Genomic DNA, 19622 nt, shown 5'->3' on the forward strand with positions numbered 1-19622 from the left:
TTTTATTTGTTTTGTTGTTGTATGTCTAATGCATACAGTACATATATATTTTTGCATATATAATATATTTAATTTTGCATTGTTGGAGGAGCCTGGGACGTAATATGTGCATATGAAAATAAAGCCTTTGAGCACCTGTGCCTAACAGCTCATAAATCACCAACCCAATCAAGAATCACTGAAATATTTCCAAGGAACATGAAATTAAACAACTGATTTTTCGGAGACTTCTCGAGGATCTTTAGTACATCCATGAAGGACCCCTGGATGGCCCACAGACCCCATTTTTAGAGCCTTGAGGTGGTGAAACCTAAGGTCCTGTGACCTAAGGACCTCTGGAGGACTTTGCAAATGGAGAGATCCTACAAATAAAATAGAAAGCGTAGGACTGGAGACCTCTTAAAATACCATTGCATTAGACCAGGGGGGTCAAACCCAAATACACAGCGGGCCAACATAAAAAAATGGGTACAAGTCGAGGGCCGGACTGGTTCAGTGTTTATTACAAAGCTTATTGAAATGAAATTATTGCACATATTCAACCTGGAACTAACAAAGCTTAAATGATTGCCTATAAAAACAACATTAAACATTAAATAATCAGCTGCATTCATTTCTTATGGCTCTATCTGCAGCTTAGAGTCATTTCTTATGAGTACATTTTCCCACAGGCCAACAACAGCTTCAACAAAACTATTCCCCTCAGAGAGAAACCAAACATGCCCTGCTGTCGTGAGAGAGGAAGTGCAGAAGGAAGCATCCATTGAACTCAGGTTGCTGCTCTGTGATGCTAGTTCAGACACTTGGCATCTCATCTCGGGTGCAGGTCATCAATGTTTGGGGTCAGGCTCTGAGCGGAGGAGACCCTCAGGGTGGAGTGAAGGCGTGAGAGCAATATACCGGCGGGCCAGATCTAATAGTAATTAGAAATTATCCTGCGGGCCGACATTAAATCCACCGAGGGCCTGATTTGGCCCCCGGGCCTCGAGTTTGACACATGTGCGTTAGACCCTCACATCACCCCCAAGAAAACCTAGAACCTACCGAAGTATCATCGGACCCTTTGATTTGGGACCAACCCAAAGGACTATGAGGTTGTGAAAGTGCCCTAAGAACCCTCTTTTCAGACTTTACAATAAAGCAATCCTATACAATATAATAGGACTGGAGACTGGCTCAAATCCAGTTGCATTAGTCCCTCACATCACCCCTAGAACCCACTGAAATATAAGTGGACCTCTAACCACAATGGGGACCCTCTGAACCCCCAAACAACTCACCTACAACCTTTCTCTCTCTAAAGCTTTTAAATCAAGAATCACTGAAATATTTCTAAGGGACATGAAATTAAACTTGTTGTTGTTTCGTTTTGAGATCTCTGGAGGATCACGAGTACATCCTCGAGGGACCCCTGGATGGCCCACGGACCCCACTTTTAGAGCCCTGAGGTGGTGAAACCTAAGGTCCCGTGGCCTGTCCGTGCTGCCTCTTTCTCTGCTGTCACTCTGAGCGGCTCGCAGGGTTTTATTTTTGGACTGCTGTTCTTTCCATTTGTAGGACGGGGGGTCGGGCTGGGCTCAACATGAACCTGCGCTCTGACACTCCGGCTGGGAAAAGCAGGCAGCAGCCGGCCGGCCGCCCCCCGAGCAGCAGTAGCACAGGTAAACACCCCAACATTACACCTTTTTAATCTGCAGGTAGAGAGCAGGGAAGCTGGGAGGCAGCTGGAGTCCAACGCAAGACATCCGCAGCCAGACATCTGACGTGTGATTGGATGAATCGGTGTTTCTCGCACCATCAGAGCCGAGCTAAGTGTTAGCTTGTTTCTAGAACACACTATGCTATGTATCTGCAATAAGGCGTGACTGGATGATGAGCACCTGTTAGCTTTGAGGTGTCATAACGTGAGGTGTGATATCGAACCAATGTTCTCTTCTGTCAAGGGGAACCTGCCTGGAGCGCTTTGAAACACCAGCAAGACGCTTCTACTTGGTATGTTCCTTCTTTTTCCTTTTAAACTGTGTGTGTGTGTGTGTGTGTGTGTGTGTGTGTGTGTGTGTGTGTGTGTGTGTGTGTGTGTGTGTGTGTGTGTGTGGAGCCTCGTAACTTCGCCTAATGACTTCTTTTTGGGGTGGATTCATTTACTTAAAGGGGGGCATTGTGGAGCGGCTTGGTTTTTTATTACGCGGCTATTATTACCCTTTCCTCTTTTGAACTCGCATCCTGAAGGTGCTCCAAATACCGAGCCTACCCACAGCCTTAAAAGGAGGAGCGGGCTCTCATGTGTCGGTTCAGAGAGGGAGGTGGGAATAAGGGTGTGGGGGGGGGCAGCTTGAAAACACTACCACTACTGAGGTGTCACTCATAATAAACCGAGGATGAAATAATAATAATAATAATAATAATAATAATAATAAAGCTTTTCTTATGTAGCCCTTTTCATACAGCACGCACCGCTCAAAGCGCTTTACATTGTGCACACATCACAAGCTAAAAATAAACAACAAGAAATTCCCCTCAGAGCACATGTTGGAACCTTTAAAGGTCCATGCAGCAGGTTAGGAGACACAAGGAGGTAAAAGTCAAAATGAAATAAATAAGTATTTCTCTCCGACAGATAAGACACAAGATAAAACAAGATATAACAAGATATAACAAGATATAACAAAGTGAACACATCGGTTCAACAGAAATACAAATAAAAAGATAATAGTAATACAAATGTCATAATTCTAATAAAGGTTAAACGATAAAAATATTTAAAATCTACGTAAAAAGAAAACCAACGCTATTGAAACTGCTTTTAAATCTATAATATAAGATAAAACCATTTAAGACCTATTAAATAAATAAAACAATATACAAGTAGGTTGGACTAAGGGAACATTTAAAGTGGGGGGCTGCTAATAAAAAGCTAATGTAAAAATATGTGATGCTGTTTCATAACTGCTGATACGAAGCAGTTGTTGCGTCCAGACTGCTCGCTCAGCTCTGATCAGACGCGTAATGTTAATGGCACCGATGCTGTGAGAGTTATTTTTACTTCAGGGATTAGACATTTATGAAACAGTTCCACTAAATATCTTTATTTTAAATTCCTCGTGTGATTGGTTATTCTCAGTGACAACATATTTCTGACGCCCTATCACATGTCGCCGGGCTGTGATGTCATGAGGTCACGTGTCCTGCATTCACTTTCACCCTTCAGCAGATACCCAGCACCGATATCAGTGTTTCTACTTTAACACTTTTACACTTTGCCTTGAAGCGTTCTGATCCCATCCCAGCTCCCCAGAGGATGAACCATTTTGATTTGAATTACCTCACGGCACCATTTTTATGTTCATGTTGTGCTCCACTACATTTAAGGCTGTAGGAATAGCTGAGTCCTCAGTACGTTGTTCCATCTGTTGCGTTATTTAAGTGATCTGTTAAATTGAGTCGCCTGATTTTAAGGTCACAAATTGACATTTTTTAAGATTTCTTTGACATTTTCACTCAAATTTAAGCCATAAATCCTCGTTATTGTATTACCTACAGGTACAGCATGTATCCTAATGAAACCTCTCGTGTTGTTGCACGTAGAGCCATGAAAACATCACCATAAACATGGACCCTCTGGATGCGATCAGCTGCTAGTGCACACTTAGCAGTTGCTGCTGAAATACGACCTCAGTGAGTGCACACTACGCAGTGCTCCTTGTACATGGAGGAGCCCCACCTGATCGGCATCGCACCGCCCTGATTTAGTGTGTTTCGAGGAAAGTGAAGCAGCCTGTAAAAAAAGGGCTGGAGTCTTAAAAAAGCGCAGCAGGTGATTGGCCGGCCTCCAAGCTAAGTTTAGTGTGGGGTAAAAAGCTCCCAGGATCAGCTGTGAGGCGAAACCTCATCCAGGACGAGACCAGGAGACTCTCCTGCCGCGCGTCCAGGACGATCTGTGTTCACTTCAACACAGGTTTAACCACGCTCCTTTGCAGGCACAGAGCATGCGTTCCTTCTGTCAAACTCCAATGGAAACATGTATACCGTAGAGCAGGGGTTCTCAAACTTTTTCACACCAAGGACTTAACCAATAAAAAAACACTCGCGGACCACCTAACTCCACAAATATCCAAAATCGCATCGTTTTTCTAGAACAGATTACAAATCGCCTGAAAATGGTACAAACAAGTGGCAACATGTGTGATGAAGGTGTTGCGCTGGGCTATATGATGCAATCGAAAGTGAAACTTAAGGTCGCTTCATTGTGGAGATATTCCCGCGAGAGTGCAGAAAACTTACATTTATTTATTTATTTCAAATGTGAAATGCTACCAATATACTCGCGGACTACTAGGGGGCGCTCACGGACCACCAGTGGTCCGCGGACCACACTTTGAGAAGCACTGCCATAGAGGATGCGGACCACATGTGAATAGCTTTTTTTTTTATCCGACCGAAAGGGAATGTTGGGGGGAATTCTGAGAAAAAAGTCCAAATGTAAAAATAATTAATCCGAAAAAATATATGACATTTGGCCCAAATCCTCTTCCGTACGTGTATTATCTATAATAACAATACTTTAGATGTTTCTGAATGACAGTCTCAGGCTGCAGTCGGATAATCCAAAAATCAGCTCCTAAATTCTAACCCTATCGTCTATTCCTTGACCTCTGAGTGAAAGGTCACGGGGTTAAGGGATAGTGGATAGGAGAATTCAAAAGGACTTAGGAGAAGAGACTGCGGTACTTTAGATAATCGACTGCACTTCACTATCCGACGTGACGTCATTTTTCGCCGAACTGCATTGTGGGAAGCGACGCGGAGCTTTGCTGGCGTGACTCGCTGCAAAAGTTGAGCAATGTGACGCCTCGGCAGAAGCGTCAGCCAATCAAATCATATGCCAGTACAAGCTCTAGCCAATCAAACCGCTGCTTGTGTGTCAGGGGCGGGAGATTCATGTGATTGGTTGTTGGTCGAGTTTCAGACACGCCCGCCGCTGTGTGGACGGGACGTTAGCTATCCCATCTCTGGGGACCATGAATCTCCAAAAGTTATTTAATGGAAATTCAGCTTTTGAGGTGTTTTTTAGAACCAAAACAGACAAACTTAACTTCTAATTTTAGATGTACTGTAAAAGGGTATATAATGATATGATTATGGTTTAGTAATCCGATGGTCTGACAATACATAAAACAAAGAAAGCTAAATTAGAAAATGATTTTAATTTATTTCAGAAAAGCGGTTACAAACACATCCAATCAGACACCTCGGTATATGCATATTAAACGTTGGGAAATGTCTGAAGTAAGACAGAGTAAAAAGTCTGATAGAAACACAAACAGGAAATTAACTTTGATTGAATGGTATGGTTGTATTAAGGTTGTTAAAATGTAAAATATACCAAATACATTTTCTCAGAATTGTTGTAATCAGTATTAACTCTGCTTTTCCAGTTTTTGACAAAGTCTGTCTCCAGCGAGCAGTTTTCAGATTGTTCTTCAGCCAATGTTTAAGTGCAGAACAGATACAATAACCAAGTGGTACGCATACAAATAAATGTACTTTGCAAAAGTTTTCCTACACACCATCACACAAGGACAACCATACATTAGGAATGGTTCACCTACACACTGCAGTGGAGAGGGACAGAAACACGAAGGCTCACAGTCAGATATATACATCACACACACACTGAATGTCAGGAAATACAAAAGCAAAGAGGAAATAATAAAAATATAGACATTTGACGATTTTTGGACTTTTGGTTTGAAGTTGTCCAAATGAGAGTCAGAAAAAGTGACTGTTTATGTATGATGACTTTAAAGTTGGGTCAGGAAACCTCCTCAGTAATCGTCACGATATAAATCTGCAGAAGACACAAAAAGAAAATGTTCAAAATGCAGATATTATAAACTGGTCCTAAAAGTCATTTTAGAAAGTTACAGGTTGTAGCACTTTTAGGTTTAACTAACAAAATAGTACGTTAAGAATTCCATTAACTTAGGTAAGTGGATTTTTGGCTTTAAGGGTTAGGGTTATTAAAGGATGTTTCTTAGTGTTACAGCTCAAGTTGTGACCATCAACATGTAGTTAAAACGGCAAACCCGAGTAATTTTACACAAACAATATGGTTTATTGCTGCGACCCGACCACGGATAAGCGGGAGAAGATGGATGGAATATGGTTTATTGATTTTGAATTTTTGTACCTAACTTGTAAAAAGGTACAAGTCTGGAGGACTGGCCAAAAAGAACAACACATGGAGGAATCCTGGGCCAGCCTGGGCTAAAATAAATGCATAGGCTTAACTAAGAAAATAAAACCACGAAAACTTGGCTACCAGGTTCTCCATACTAAACAACAAAGACATAACAGGAAATAGAACCAATGGCTAAGTGTGAGTGAGTCAGAGAGAGAGCTTCTTTTGCTCCAGCCTTCCTAAATACTCCTGATTAGTTCAGATCAGGAGCACCTGAGCAGAGGACAGAGGAAGGGGCGAGTGCGTACCATTAGGGAGTTTCAGTTTCTGTTAAACCAGATCCAAGGACTTTGTTCTTGTCTTTTCTGACAATATCTCTTTTTTGTTTGGTCTCTCCTCAGGGTGCCAAAGCGCTCATGGCTGTCGCTTACGGGGCTGTCACCGACCCGGGCCTGCTTTACCAGCAGTACCCTCCGCCCCTGCTTCCCAAACCTGGAAAGGACAACGTTCGGCTTCAGAAACTCCTCAAGAGATCCGCCAAGAAGAAGGCCTCCGCTCAGACATCGCAGCCCGCCACGCTTTTCCGCTCCAACCTTTCCCCCGTGAACGAAGCAAGTCCCGACCTCGAGCACAGTGACCACTCGACACCTCCCAAGACTCCAGAGACACCGTTCAGTCTTTTCAGTGTCCAGGAGCCTCCGAGGTTCGCCGCCAGACCGCTTTATCGACATGTGGCGTCGCCTTACCCACGTCGAGCGGGGTACGGGAGACCGGGAAGATTCTCCCCTCAGACGGTGGCGCCCCCATTGTACTCTTACCCGCAGAATACTACTACCGTTTCTTCATATTCTGCGTCCACCAACGTGTCTGAAGTCTCAACAGCTACGTGGCAAGTCGTTGAGCCTGCGGTGCCAACAATATCTTTACTGCCAGCCTCCTTGACACCCGAGGCAACAGTACCAGCTGCTGAAGTAAGAAAGCCGGCTTTTAGCACATTTGCTGACAATAATGCCGGTCTTAGACCTTTGGCAACTGGAGGGACGCGGCAAGCAAGAAGTCCAACTCCTTATCAAGCAATGGGGGGTCAAGCTCTGATTCGTCCTCTCACTGTTTTGATCCCGATGGGCAAATGCAGGAGTCCACGTCCAACATTCAAAGCGACCGACCGTTCAAGATCGCCCAAACCGATGTTTGATGTTCCCAAAATTAGGATGTATACGGCGAGCACATCCTACTACGAGTCAACCAGGACCACACCGGTGTACGACACAGCTGCTTTAACCTCCATTGGCAGCACAGCACCTCAAAGCAAAGCACCGGCAGAAACCATGCAAGATTTGACTCCCGTATCCGAGATCAGAAGAGGGACAACACCGACGGCTCTGCCTCCTTTACCGAGCCCAGATCCCCAGAGGAAAACACCAACTTCAGAAATGAAAAGGGGCACCACACCAACAACGGAGATGAATACTATAATAACACCTACGGTTGAAATCCTAAGAGCAACCCCGACTTCTGAAATCAGAGTTAAAACACCAACAGGGCGGCCTCGAACCCCGGCATACAACAAGAATCGGGCTGCAACGCCGGTCTTTGAAGTCTCAAGACCGAATCCTCTCTTGTTCGCCGTGTCGCCAATCACAGTACAGCCAGAGAGGTCAAGAACGCCCAAAACACTTTCTGCGATGAGCAGTTTGTCAACTTCCCAAAGCGAGAAGATCAGTTTGTCTGTTTCCCAAAGCGAGAAGATCAGTGAGCCTAAGCCTGCTGACATGATACCAAACGGGGACATTCATTTGGTCATGACACCAGTGGTAAAACCAATCCAACAGAGCATCGATATGACACAATCAGAGCCTGATCTGTCAAGAGAAGCCGCTCCAGCCGGCTCTCAAAGACCTAAAACCCCAACAACTGAGCCCAAAACACCAGCAGTGACTTCTTACAGCAACCAGAGGCCTAAGACTCCAACATACGAGGCATCCCGACTTATGACCACTTCGCCTGGTTTTAAAAGACCAAGGACACCTACGTACGGGATGTCACCATCACCTGTAGGCTTTCAGAGACCTAAAACCCCGACTCAAACTGCTAAAAAATCAAAGTCTGGCTACCGTGGATTGACACCGGCTGAATATGCTGCTCACGGAGGAATTAAAACCTACTCTCCAGCTTTTGGTATCTCCGATTCCAAGACGCAAGCTGAAGAGGAGGTTAAAGCGCCAACAGAGGAACCAGTAGACTGTAAAGCACCTATTCAAGAAACACCTGCGAAGGAACAAGCTATGCCAGAGGTGTCTAAAGCTCAAGAAACTCCCACAGAGGTAGAGAAACCCCAGATGAGGGACGTGAAGGTTGCCGTCACCCCTTCAATTCCCATCATTATCGTTTCACAGGCGTCTGACACTTTTGTAACAACGATAGCACAAGAGACGAGCATGGTTTCCAGTCGGGTTGCAGCAAAACAAGAGAAAACGGTGATCCACGAACCACCAAAGTCTAAACCCCCAACGACACAAGGGAAAACGTTTCAGAAACCAGTTCAAGAAGTCGCCAAACCAAAGACGAATCCTCCTGAAGTCAAACCTGTGCCCAAAGGTGACGACCAGGATCCTCTGAAGGCAGTCAGGAAACTATTAGGAAAAGATAAAGTCCAGAAACCTGTACCTGAGACAGAAGCTGATAAGAAAGAGCCTGTAGCTGAAAGCAAGGCTAAAGATGAAGGCCAAAAGCCCAGCACTGCAACAGGAAGTGAAGAAAAAGGAAAAGATAAGAAAGAAGAACCAGCTGCAGTTAATTCTGCGCCGGAGAAAAAGGAAAGCGTTGAATCCCTCCCCGCTGAGGCCCTTCTGAAAGTCATGCAGAAGCCAAAGGGGTTGAAATCCAAACTGAGCGGTTGGTCCAGACTCAAGAAGCACATGGTGGTGGAGCAGGAAGAGCCCACATTCCCAGAGCTTGGCCCCAGAAAGGAGGCCGCTGGGACGGACCAGAAAGAGGTGAACAAGGCCGAAGAGAAGGCCGTGGACAAGCCCGAAAATCAAGACGAGAACGAAACCAAAGACGCCCCCGTAGCGGCCAAAATGTGGAACGCCTGTCTCTTCCAAATGTTCAGCACTAAGGAGAACATCATGCACCAGATCGAGCTGAACAAAAGCGACGACAAGAAGACGCAAGAGGGGACAGACGGCGAGAAAGAGGTACCATCGTTCGCCCAGCGGCTGCCCTTGCTGCTCTTCAGTCCAAAGTTTGACGCTAAAAGGCTGAAAGAGGCGGCGTCAAGGCCGACGACGAAGATTTCGACAGTTTTTGAAATGGGTCTGATTGGGCGGAAAGGTCAAGAAGAGGAACCAAAAGACTTTAACAGAACAGCGAGGGGGTTCGCCGCAACTTAAGCTAATACTATATATATAATATATACATGCCAAGGTGAAAAAGAAGTTATGATATATGTTCAATGTACAGGTGCAGAAGTCTCAGTGTTTCAAACGAATGATGTTTGTGTTATAGAAAAGTGCTTTGTGTTTCTTTTGTGTGGCTGGTTGTCTGGATGTTTCGTGTTTGTGGAAAAGCTGGAAAAAGAGAAAAGTGTGTCTTAATTAAGACGTCACATCCGATTAAAGCGTTTATGTTTTCAGTAAAATCAGAGCTTCTCGTTTGTTCCTTCATTGTTCTTATAACGCAAGTTAAACATTGAAATTCTTTTTTGGTTAAGAGTTCTTGTGAATAATTCATAACTCTTCAAAAACAAAATTACATTTGTTTGGGTCGATCACACACTGTCTTACCCAAAATGCTAAATAACGCTAAATAAATTGAGGATTTAAAAATAATAATAATAATAATAATACATTTTATTTTTAGGCGCCTTTCATGACACCCAAGGACACCGTACCTTTAAAAAAAAAAAAAAAACTAAATTAAAACTAAATAAAATAAAAGCTAATAGGCAACAGAACAAGATAAAAACACAAACAGGAAATCAAGGAGGATTTAAAAATGATAATGTTACACAAATCAGATTCAACATCTATACGATAGAGCACTTTGCATTGTGGGAATTTTAGAAGGAAGTTGCCTAGGTGTGGATACAATTATATAAACTAACAACAATTAATTAAAAAAACAAATAAAATGGTGGACAACATTTCTCAAATATAAAAATTGTAAATATGTACAGGTTTAATTTAACTACAGGGGACAACAATATGTTGAATAACATACAATAATTAAAACAAAATCTGCCGATACGACTAAAGAACTACTCAATATATAAATAAAGAAAATAATATAACAATACATTTAAAAATAAAGTCCGCTTAATTTAAAAATTAAAGTTGTCCAAAACTAAAATATTAGAATAAATAAAAACAAAAAAACATGTAAACAGAAAATAATGCATTTTGAAATAATTAAATATCATATAAAACATTTTGAAAATTTAGATAAATTAATTGAAAAAAGACATACATTTAAAAACATGTATTTTATTTTATGTATTTATTTTAATTTAATTTACTTTAATTTATTCATATTCAAAATACAACAGCTTTTATTCCAATAAATACGGGATTGTCTTTATTTTATCTATATAGAAAAAATATATGGAAAGATTATTTGATCGATTAATACAAATATAAATACATAATATAATATAAAGAATTATAAAATAAAGAATGTGTAAGGGATGTCTTTAAGAAGATGAGTTTTCTTTACACATTGAGCCCCACAGAGCATTGATATCATTTTCATATAAAGATGTTTTCACATGTTCGTGTCTCACCGTCTTCTCCGTCAGCAAACTCTTCTCCATCCTCGTCCACGGGGATCTTCTCATATTTTCCGTGACCAGTGACGACAAATTTGTACTTTTTACCAGCTGCTGAGCCCTGGACGGATACAAAGACTTTCTTATGTTTCCAGAAATCATCATGTAGACACAAAGAAATGAAAGAAAACTGACATACAATCGATCTTCAGCAGCTAATACATCCTAAATGTGTGACGTCGTTTTTTATACAAACAACTCAACTTTAGTCTTTTAAAGAGGTGGGAAGTAACCAAGTACATTTACTTTACTTTAGTACTCTACTTAAATACAATTCTGAGGTACTTGAGTACTTCCATTTTATTGTACTTCTAGGTAAATGGTGTACTTTTACTCCAATACATTCATTAAAGAACAAGATCTGAGTACTTCTACTTTACTCAAGTACAATATCTGAGTACTTCTACTTTTACTCAAGTACAATATCTGAGTACTTCTACTTTACTCAAGTACAATATCTGAGTACTTCTACTTTTACTCAAGTACAATATCTGAGTACTTCTACTTTCACTGAAATACAATATCTGAGTACTTCTACTTTCACTCAAGTACAATATCTGAGTACTTCTACTTTTACTCAAGTACAATATCTGAGTACTTCTACTTTCACTCAAGTACAATATCTGAGTACTTCTACTTTCACTCAAGTACAATATCTGAGTACTTCTACTTTCACTCAAGTACAAGACCTGAGAACTTTTACTCAAGTACAAGATCTGAGTACTTCTACTTTTACTCAAGTACAAGACCTGAGAACTTTTACTCAAGCACAAGATCTGAGTACTTCACATACTATAAACACAGATACAGTTTTCGGAGACTAAAAATGTTATCAATAAAACGTAAAATCGATCCAAAAATGTGTCAATAAAAAAAAAATAGCTAGAAGAAATAATTAAAGAAAAAAGATTTAGTCTTAAAAAGTAAGTCTACCATTACTTGCAATGTCATACAGTAAGCATTGTTTTAGTTTCTTTAAGAGTCTCAACTAGCTGTAGTTTTTTGATAGTAAAATACAGAAAGTTAGTTAATCCAGTTTTAAAACAAAATCACAATCGTCTAAATACGTAGTTGTAAAAGTATGAGGGAGGAAATCATCCCAATATAGACATCGTTAGACTATTATAATGTTACAAAAATCATGTGTGTGTGTGTGTGTGTGTGTGTGTGTGTGTGTGTGTGTGTGTGTGTGTGTGTGTGTGTGTGTGTGTGTGTGTGTGTGTGTGTGTGTGTGTGTGTGTGTGTGTGTGTGTACCTTAGCACTTTGTCCTGGTCTCCCTGTAGAGTCTCCGATAATCTCCCACATGTTTTTTTTCTGCATCACCTCTCCGGGCCTCACGTCCTGACAGATTAATCAATAATCAATAATCAATCATTGATAATTCGGTTATATCCAGTTTCTCCACAAGAGGGAAACCTCACATTAACAAGCTGTGCAGCTGCTCCTGAACACACCACGGACAGTCAGTGGGGGAAGTTGTTTTACTGAAGTACAAATATGTTAACATACTGCACTCGGGATCCAACTGAAGTAAAACTATTAGCATCTGAATGTACTTATCTCATCTTGAAAGTGAGGACTTCAAAATAATGACTTTGTATCTAAAAAAAGTACGATATCTGAAGATCTGAAGTGTGTCCAAATAATGAGTTTTTATCTCAAATAATGACTTGTTAAATCAAAATAATGACTTGTTAAATCAAACAATAGCTTAGTATCCAAAATAATGAGTTATTATCTAAAGGAAGGACTTATTATCTCCAAATAATGACTTAGTATGTCAAAAAGGGACTTAAAGGTCACCTATCATGCTATTTGTAGGCAATAGCAGGTCTCAGATATATAAAAATATATATATATATAAAACATTTCTATGAAGTGTTTTGCTCCAAACACCAAACAGATCATTCTAGCCAGGCCTCATATCCCTCTGTTTCACTTCCTGTTTCTAAGGTGTTGATTTGGGGATAAAGCTTTAAAGAGGAGGGGTCTGAGCTCGTGCGGGACCCGGCAGCTACCGTCTAAACTAAATGCTGCCGTGATGAAACGCCATATCATGGATCATCAAGGATCTGAAACAGTCTGGAGCTCAAAGGCTTTCTCTCTTGCCGGTTACACCACGAGGTGAGTTCCTTTCTACTTCCTGCTTCTTCACACACATGCTCTCCAGCACAGGTTAGCTCTGAGTGTTAGCGATGCTAATGTAAACACCGACCATATTACGTCCAGAACAGTCGGGCATTGTTTCTGATAGCAACGTTTCTGATTGGGCCGCGTGTCCACATTTCAGATGTTACGTCATATCGGACGCAAATCTGGATCAGCTCCGTAGTTCCCCGTTTTTAGAGATTTGGGTACGGAGGAAAAGAGAGGGGGTTTATTTCCTGACGCTGCGTGAGTTCTCCGACACACCGGGACACATGTTGATGTAGAGAAGACATCAAAATGTGCATTTTGCATGATATGTCCCCTTTAATACCTGAAGATAAAGACTTAGTATATAACGTAAGGACTTAGTGCGTCATAATAAGGTAGTGTTTCTGACTTACTGCGGGTTTAAGCGATGTTCTGCTGCCGTCCGTCGGCCCCTTCACCCACTGAGTGATCCGATTGGCCACGCCCACCTTCAACCCCTCAGTGTCCTGATGCACAGAAAATAAATACAATAGATTCATTGATTTGTTAATTAACTGCTTCAATCAATATCAAAATGTGCTAGAATTATTTTTGGCGAGTTTCTAATATGCTGGAGGTTTTTTTGGAGTAAATTAGCTCAAATTAATTGCCATGTTGTCAGTTTTATGGTCTGTACGGAAGCCCTGAGAGGCAAATTAAGAGAAAAAAATCAATCAAACCAATACATTTTTTAAGTCTGATTCCCTCCAGTCTTTATGAATAAAGAGAAGGTGAGATTTTCTTTACATTTATTTGAACTTTTGTCATGTAAAAACATCTTTCATTGTAGTTGTAATACTTATTCCAGCCACAAGAGGCTGTAGTGCACCACGACTCCATGTTCTAAATAGGAGTAAAAGCATTCATGTGTCTCTAACCAGAACTGCATTATGTGCAACTAAACCCTTTTTTTTGGGTAAAAAAATCAGCGTTGAATATATTTAATTTAGACCTTTTTTTTGTTGTTGAAAAAACACTACAATTCTGGTGAAATTACGTTGGGTTTTTGTGTTATCGTAATCATAAGGAATGAGGAAAAGACGACCATTGTCCTCTGAGAATCCGACTATACTGACACTATCCAACGTATTTATGACGTTATTAATGTGCGTCTGCCGTGATGAAACTACAACTACGGCTGTTTCATGAATGGTCATGGCTGCCGCCGCAAGGCATTGTGGGGCAGCATTTTCTCTTTTCATTTCGTAAAGGAAGGTCCAGTGATTCCTAAACGAAAGGAGGTTATAAAGGAAGTTTCAAAGTTCCTTTCCTACCATCTAGCGAATTCGAACAGCTCTCGTCATGGCTGCCACTCGGATTCTTCCTGGTCATTTCACTCAAAACTAAATTGACAATTCCACCCGGGTTAATCGAGGACTTCCTGTTGTAGCAGGAAGTGGTGTTTTCTTTGAGTGTTTCCTCACCTTGCAGCTGGCCCCCCTGCTGGGACTCCAAGTCTCTCCGGCCTCAAACAGGTTCTTCTTGGAGGAAACGACCTCAGGTGAGCCAGGTAAGTCGCTCAGTGATGCCTTCACTGCCCTCGCCTCCTGGGAGTTCTGCAACACAAACACAAACTGGGGTTTAGAGAACCGTGAAGCTGTCATGTGACAACATCGGAATTTCTGGGGGTTACGTAATAAAAAGTCTCAGAATAATGCTAACTTCTGAATGTGGTGGTATTATTATATATTTAAGATATATTAAACTTTCTATAATACAAGCATTACAACTTTATCAAAATGTCTTGTATTGCACTTGTATCTATTTAAGAGTTCACCTGCAGGTTGTTCGCCTGCTATCTCAATCTGAGGTGAGGAGTACGACACAAATAACCGGGGACGGAAAGGTAAAAATAAGGCGGTTGTAACACTTCGTATATCCGTCAGAAATAAAAACAGAGCTGCTGTCGTCGCCCAGGTGCTGCGCAGACAGATCTGTGACTGCGGCACACAAAGGGTCAGAGCTGCTCTTTAACTTCAGCTGGTCACCAAGAGGTCACCAAGAGGTCACGAGAGGGCGGAACACAGCAGAGGAGCAGTGGGACATATGCGCTCTTTAAAACAAGACCTGGAGCTAACAAGCAGCTAGTTAGCTTAGCATTAAAGGTGCAAAATGCACTTCTTCATGTCTCCACTACATCAACATGTGTCCCCTCTTCTCCACGTCTCTTCTACATCAACATGTGTCCCCTCTTCTCCACGTCTCTTCTACATCAACATGTGTCCCCTCTTCTTCATGTCTCTACTACATCAACATGTGTCCCCTCTTCTTCATGTCTCTTCTACATCAACATGTGTCCCCTCTTCTTCATGTCTCTACTACATCAACATGTGTCCCCTCTTCTTCATGTCTCTTCTACATCAACATGTGTCCCCTCTTCTTCATGTCTCTTCTACATCAACATGTGTCCCCTCTTCTCCATGTCTCTTCTAGATCAACATGTGTCCCCTCTTCTTCATGTCTCTTCTACATCAACATGTGTCCCCTCTGTGTGAAGAGACTCTGAAAGTTTCAGGAACAAAGAGTGTCCCCCTTTGTTGTCCTGATCCATTTCAACCCAGTCTCACAATATAACGTGTAATAGCTCCGTTCGGCCACAGGGAAAAACGTATTCACAAATAACCCTCTCGAGACGTGACATGGATACAATATGTGTTCCTATTCATTTCTAATGACCAGTGCCCATGTCACGTGATCGCAAACTTTCCCAGTGAGAAAATACAACATGGTGGACACCCGATTTCTTTTTTGTGGAAAATCCTAAATTGTAGGATAGTTTTTCCGTTAAAATGCTTTTTGATTACATTTCTAGCGAGAAGTTTATATTGTACTTGTATAATCTACGTCCAGTGGATGTGTAGGATCCATAGTTTGATAGATATTACGAAGAATATTTGAGCTCCATGCTTTTTTTTACAAAATATTGTATCCATGTCACGTCTTGAGAGGGTTATTTGTGAATATACTACGTTTTGCCCTGTGGCCGAACGGAGCTATTACACTTTTTTTTGTGAGACTGCGTCCATTTCTATAAAAACCTGTCTGAAAATGTGCTGATCAGATGTTGGCCACTTTGTGATGTCATAACGATGTTTTGTGTAATGCAACCATTAGCCAATCAGCAACCAGATATCCTGTAGTATATTGTTGAAAAGCAGTATAATAGGCGACCTCTAAGCCTGAAACTCACAGTATTATTTCTGGCTTGTTTGAAAGGAACTGAGTGTGTGCCTCTTTTGTTTATGTTTATAAATGTTGTTTATTTGTATTTTGCACCATATGTGCATCGACCCGTCGGATACCAAGTGTTTCTATGTGTCTTTCAGCTGCAAAAACGTTACATTATTTTTTAAATATAATTGTATGAATCCACGTCCGGTACACAAAAAACCACTCTGACCACTGTGTCAATGTCAAGTCTCAGGTGTCCTATTCTACCGCAATACACCTTAACACAGTGTTTTTTGTAGTGTGTGTGTGTGTGTGTGTGTGTGTGTACCTCCACGGCGTGTGCGTATTGCTCCCTCTTGTCGTCGATCTTGATAAGCAGACCGAGCGGCTGTGTCTTCTTGAAGCTGTTACTGAAATACAAAATGAAAACACGAATGAGATTTATTATAAGTCAAATTAAATACATATTATTTTCCATTTTAGACATTTTCACAGAACCCTCATTGACTATAATTCAGGCCCATTTTAGGCGAACTAACATAATGTCTGCTTTCTAAACGTCTTTGAGCATTAGGAAAAGTGCTATAAGAATCCCATGTATTATTATTACATAAGTTAAAGGGGACCTACCATGCAAAATGCACTTTTTAAAACCCTCTCTCTTTTCCGCCGTACCCAAATCTCTAAAAACGGGGAACAACGGAGCTGATCCAGATTTGCGTCCGATATGACGTAACATCTGAAATGTGGACCCACGGGCCAATCAGAAACGTTGCTATCAGAAACAATGCCCGACTGTTTTGGACGTAATATGGTCGGTGTTTACATTAGCATGCTAACACTCAGAGCTAACCTGTACTGGAGAGCATGTGTGTGAAGAAGCAGGAAGTAGAAAGGAACTCGCCTTGTGGTGTAACCGGCAAGAGAGAAAGCCTTTGAGCTCCAGACTGTTTCAGATCCTTGATAATCCATGATATGGCGTTTCATCACGGCAGCATTTAGTTTAGACAGTAGCTGCCGGGTCCCGCATGAGCTCAGACCCCTCCTTTTTTATTTTAAAGCTTTTAAATCAGCACTTTTGAAACAGGAAGTGAAATAGAGGGATATGAGGCGTGGCTAGAACGGTGATCTGTTTGGTATTTTGATCAAAACACTTCATATAAATGTTTTTTATATATTTGAGACGTATGCTATTGCCTAGACAGGCAATGACAGGTGACCTTTAAGTTAATTTGATAAGGCTGCTCCTTACTCTACTCATTTTATTTTGCCTTTGTCTCCTTTGTTTATTAATGTACATTTCCTCGGTTCTGGGACAAATTCTGATTTCTAACTTTACATGTTTTCCCTCATTGCCAGATACACATTCCATCTTATCATTTAACTGAGAGGATTTGAGGAAGAGGAACTGGTTTCCTGCACTCTGTTCCTGCTCCTGATGCCTCGTGTTCTAAATCAAAGCCTCCCACAGACAAACAGTCTGGAGCCTCCGCAGTTTAGCAAAGATCATCTGGACTGAGCTGTAACTCTGTTTCTGAGGACGGAGGTGCAGGGGTCGCCTTCACTGATAACAGAGGTGGGAGGTAGTGGAGTACACATACTTTGTTTCTGTACTTAAGTACATGTTTCTGGTATCAGTACTTCACTCAACTACTTATTTTTCTGACGACTTTTTACTTTTATTTCTTACACTGTTAACCCACTTCTTACATGTTGAACTCAAATACCTGTACTTTCTACTTCTCTCATGTTGAACTAAAATACCTGTACTTTCTACTTCTCTCATGTTGAGTAAAGGATGTGTGTACTTGTACTTGAGTAAAGGATGTGTGTACTTGTACTTGAGTAAAGGATGTGTGTACTTGTACTTGAGTAAAGGATGTGTGTACTTCTACTTGAGTAAAGGATGTGTGTACTTGTACTTGAGTAAAGGATGTACTTGTGTCCTCTCTCTGATGAGGAAACCCACCTTTTCTTCAGTGAGCGGCTCAGAGACTCGGTCCTCTCTGTGATCTGGAAGAAGAAGAAGTCGGAGGTCAGGTTTTCACGCAGTCGCCTTGATTCAGGATTAGTTCATTACAGTTTGGACCGCCAACAACAACCGAGCCCGAGCCTGCTGGCCTTCATCAAGCTGTTGGAGTCACCAGGGTCTGATTAGCATCGTGTACTTTCGATGTCGTCTTGGCCTGCTCTCCGGCCAATCAAATCCATCATGCTGTCAGATTATTATCCCATTGTTGCCTTTTGTGTTTCGCACCAACAGCTCTCATTTCCCTCTTTGACTTTCCTCTAGCAAGTCGCTCACACTTTTAGCTTCGTAAATCTGAATCTGAAAGTAAAGATACATGCGTCTGTTGATTGTGTTTATGTACAAACATATATATATATCTGTATTTTTGTATTCCTCTGGATTTTGGGAAACAGTATTTCGATCTCTCAAACTGAAAGATTGTCAATAAAGTTGACTTGAATATGAATACTAAATCTTAAATATTTGCATAGTTAATTAATGCAAGAAAACACGGGTTCTGTAAATCAACACTTTCTAACTAAGTACTGAAAACACATGATATATTAAAGGAGCCATAACGTGCTCATGTTCGCCCTCTGTCGGAAACCAGAGCCCAGTCTGCTCTGATTGGTTAGCTGGTAGGCTCTGTTATGATTTGTCAACAGCTTAGAGATGTCCCGCCCCTTAGCCATCACACACAACGAGTTGGAGCGCTAGCCAATAGGAGTGCGAGTGTTACATAGTGATGTCATTATGTCCTGGAAGTAGACAAAGGAGTCCAACGGAGGCCTTTCAGGCACAGTGTCTGTAATGTGTGGTGTGTGTACTGTCGTCTCCACCCTCAGCTGCTAAAGCTACACTAAGCGGATGTATCTATTTAAAGATGTGGGTGAGGGGATGCATGTGTTTCTCGTCTTCAACAACAATGGAAAGACACAAATCCTCCCTTGTACAAATACATGTATACATCTCTGGTTTCAACCACTGATAAAAGTAGCATTTCATGTCGGTTACACTGTTTGGGTTAGCTGTGCAACGTTTATTTTAACTCATGGTGCGAGTGTGTCTTTCAAATTTAAATAAGCTAAAATCAGAACGGTGCAGAACACACATGCAGTGTCGTGCTCACATTTGCATCAGCGTCGTCAAAATACACAAAGTCCCAACATTTAACTTTTACACCGGATTCAAAGCTGTAATTTCGCAGGACTTTGCTGACAATGCATTTAAAAGCACAGCTGCAATCCAACACACACAC

General features: G+C 41.4%; 2 protein-coding genes across 3 annotated transcripts in view; one reads left to right on the forward strand and one right to left on the reverse strand.

Moving 5' to 3' along the window:
- The first annotated feature begins 1487 nt into the window (after positions 1-1487).
- prr33 (proline rich 33) lies at positions 1488-9824 on the forward strand. Its single transcript, XM_034079315.2, has 3 exons — positions 1488-1661; positions 1944-1992; positions 6583-9824. The coding sequence occupies exon 3, from the start codon at positions 6598-6600 to the stop codon at positions 9571-9573; it is 2976 nt and encodes a 991-aa protein (XP_033935206.1). The 5' UTR covers positions 1488-1661; positions 1944-1992; positions 6583-6597; the 3' UTR covers positions 9574-9824.
- The window catches only part of lsp1a (lymphocyte specific protein 1 a), a 38000-nt gene continuing 23567 nt past the window's right edge, over positions 5190-19622 (reverse strand). For both annotated transcript variants that reach the window (XM_034079317.2, XM_034079316.2), the window contains exons 6-12: positions 18323-18366; positions 16682-16763; positions 14607-14738; positions 13557-13649; positions 12262-12348; positions 10962-11067; positions 5190-5848 (exon numbers count right to left, since the gene is read on the reverse strand). In XM_034079317.2, the coding sequence (XP_033935208.1) occupies positions 5826-5848; positions 10962-11067; positions 12262-12348; positions 13557-13649; positions 14607-14738; positions 16682-16763; positions 18323-18366 (567 nt within the window). In that variant the 3' untranslated portion in view covers positions 5190-5825. The remainder of the gene's footprint in view (positions 5849-10961; positions 11068-12261; positions 12349-13556; positions 13650-14606; positions 14739-16681; positions 16764-18322; positions 18367-19622) is intronic.

The sequence above is a fragment of the Pseudochaenichthys georgianus genome, unplaced genomic scaffold (genome assembly GCF_902827115.2).
Source record: "Pseudochaenichthys georgianus unplaced genomic scaffold, fPseGeo1.2 scaffold_586_arrow_ctg1, whole genome shotgun sequence".
NCBI classification, from domain to species: domain Eukaryota; kingdom Metazoa; phylum Chordata; class Actinopteri; order Perciformes; family Channichthyidae; genus Pseudochaenichthys; species Pseudochaenichthys georgianus.

Coding starts and splice junctions, on each gene's coding strand:
- prr33 (XM_034079315.2), top strand. CDS start 6,598: ATGGCTGTCGCTTACGGGGCTGTCACCGACCCGGGCCTGCTTTACCAG.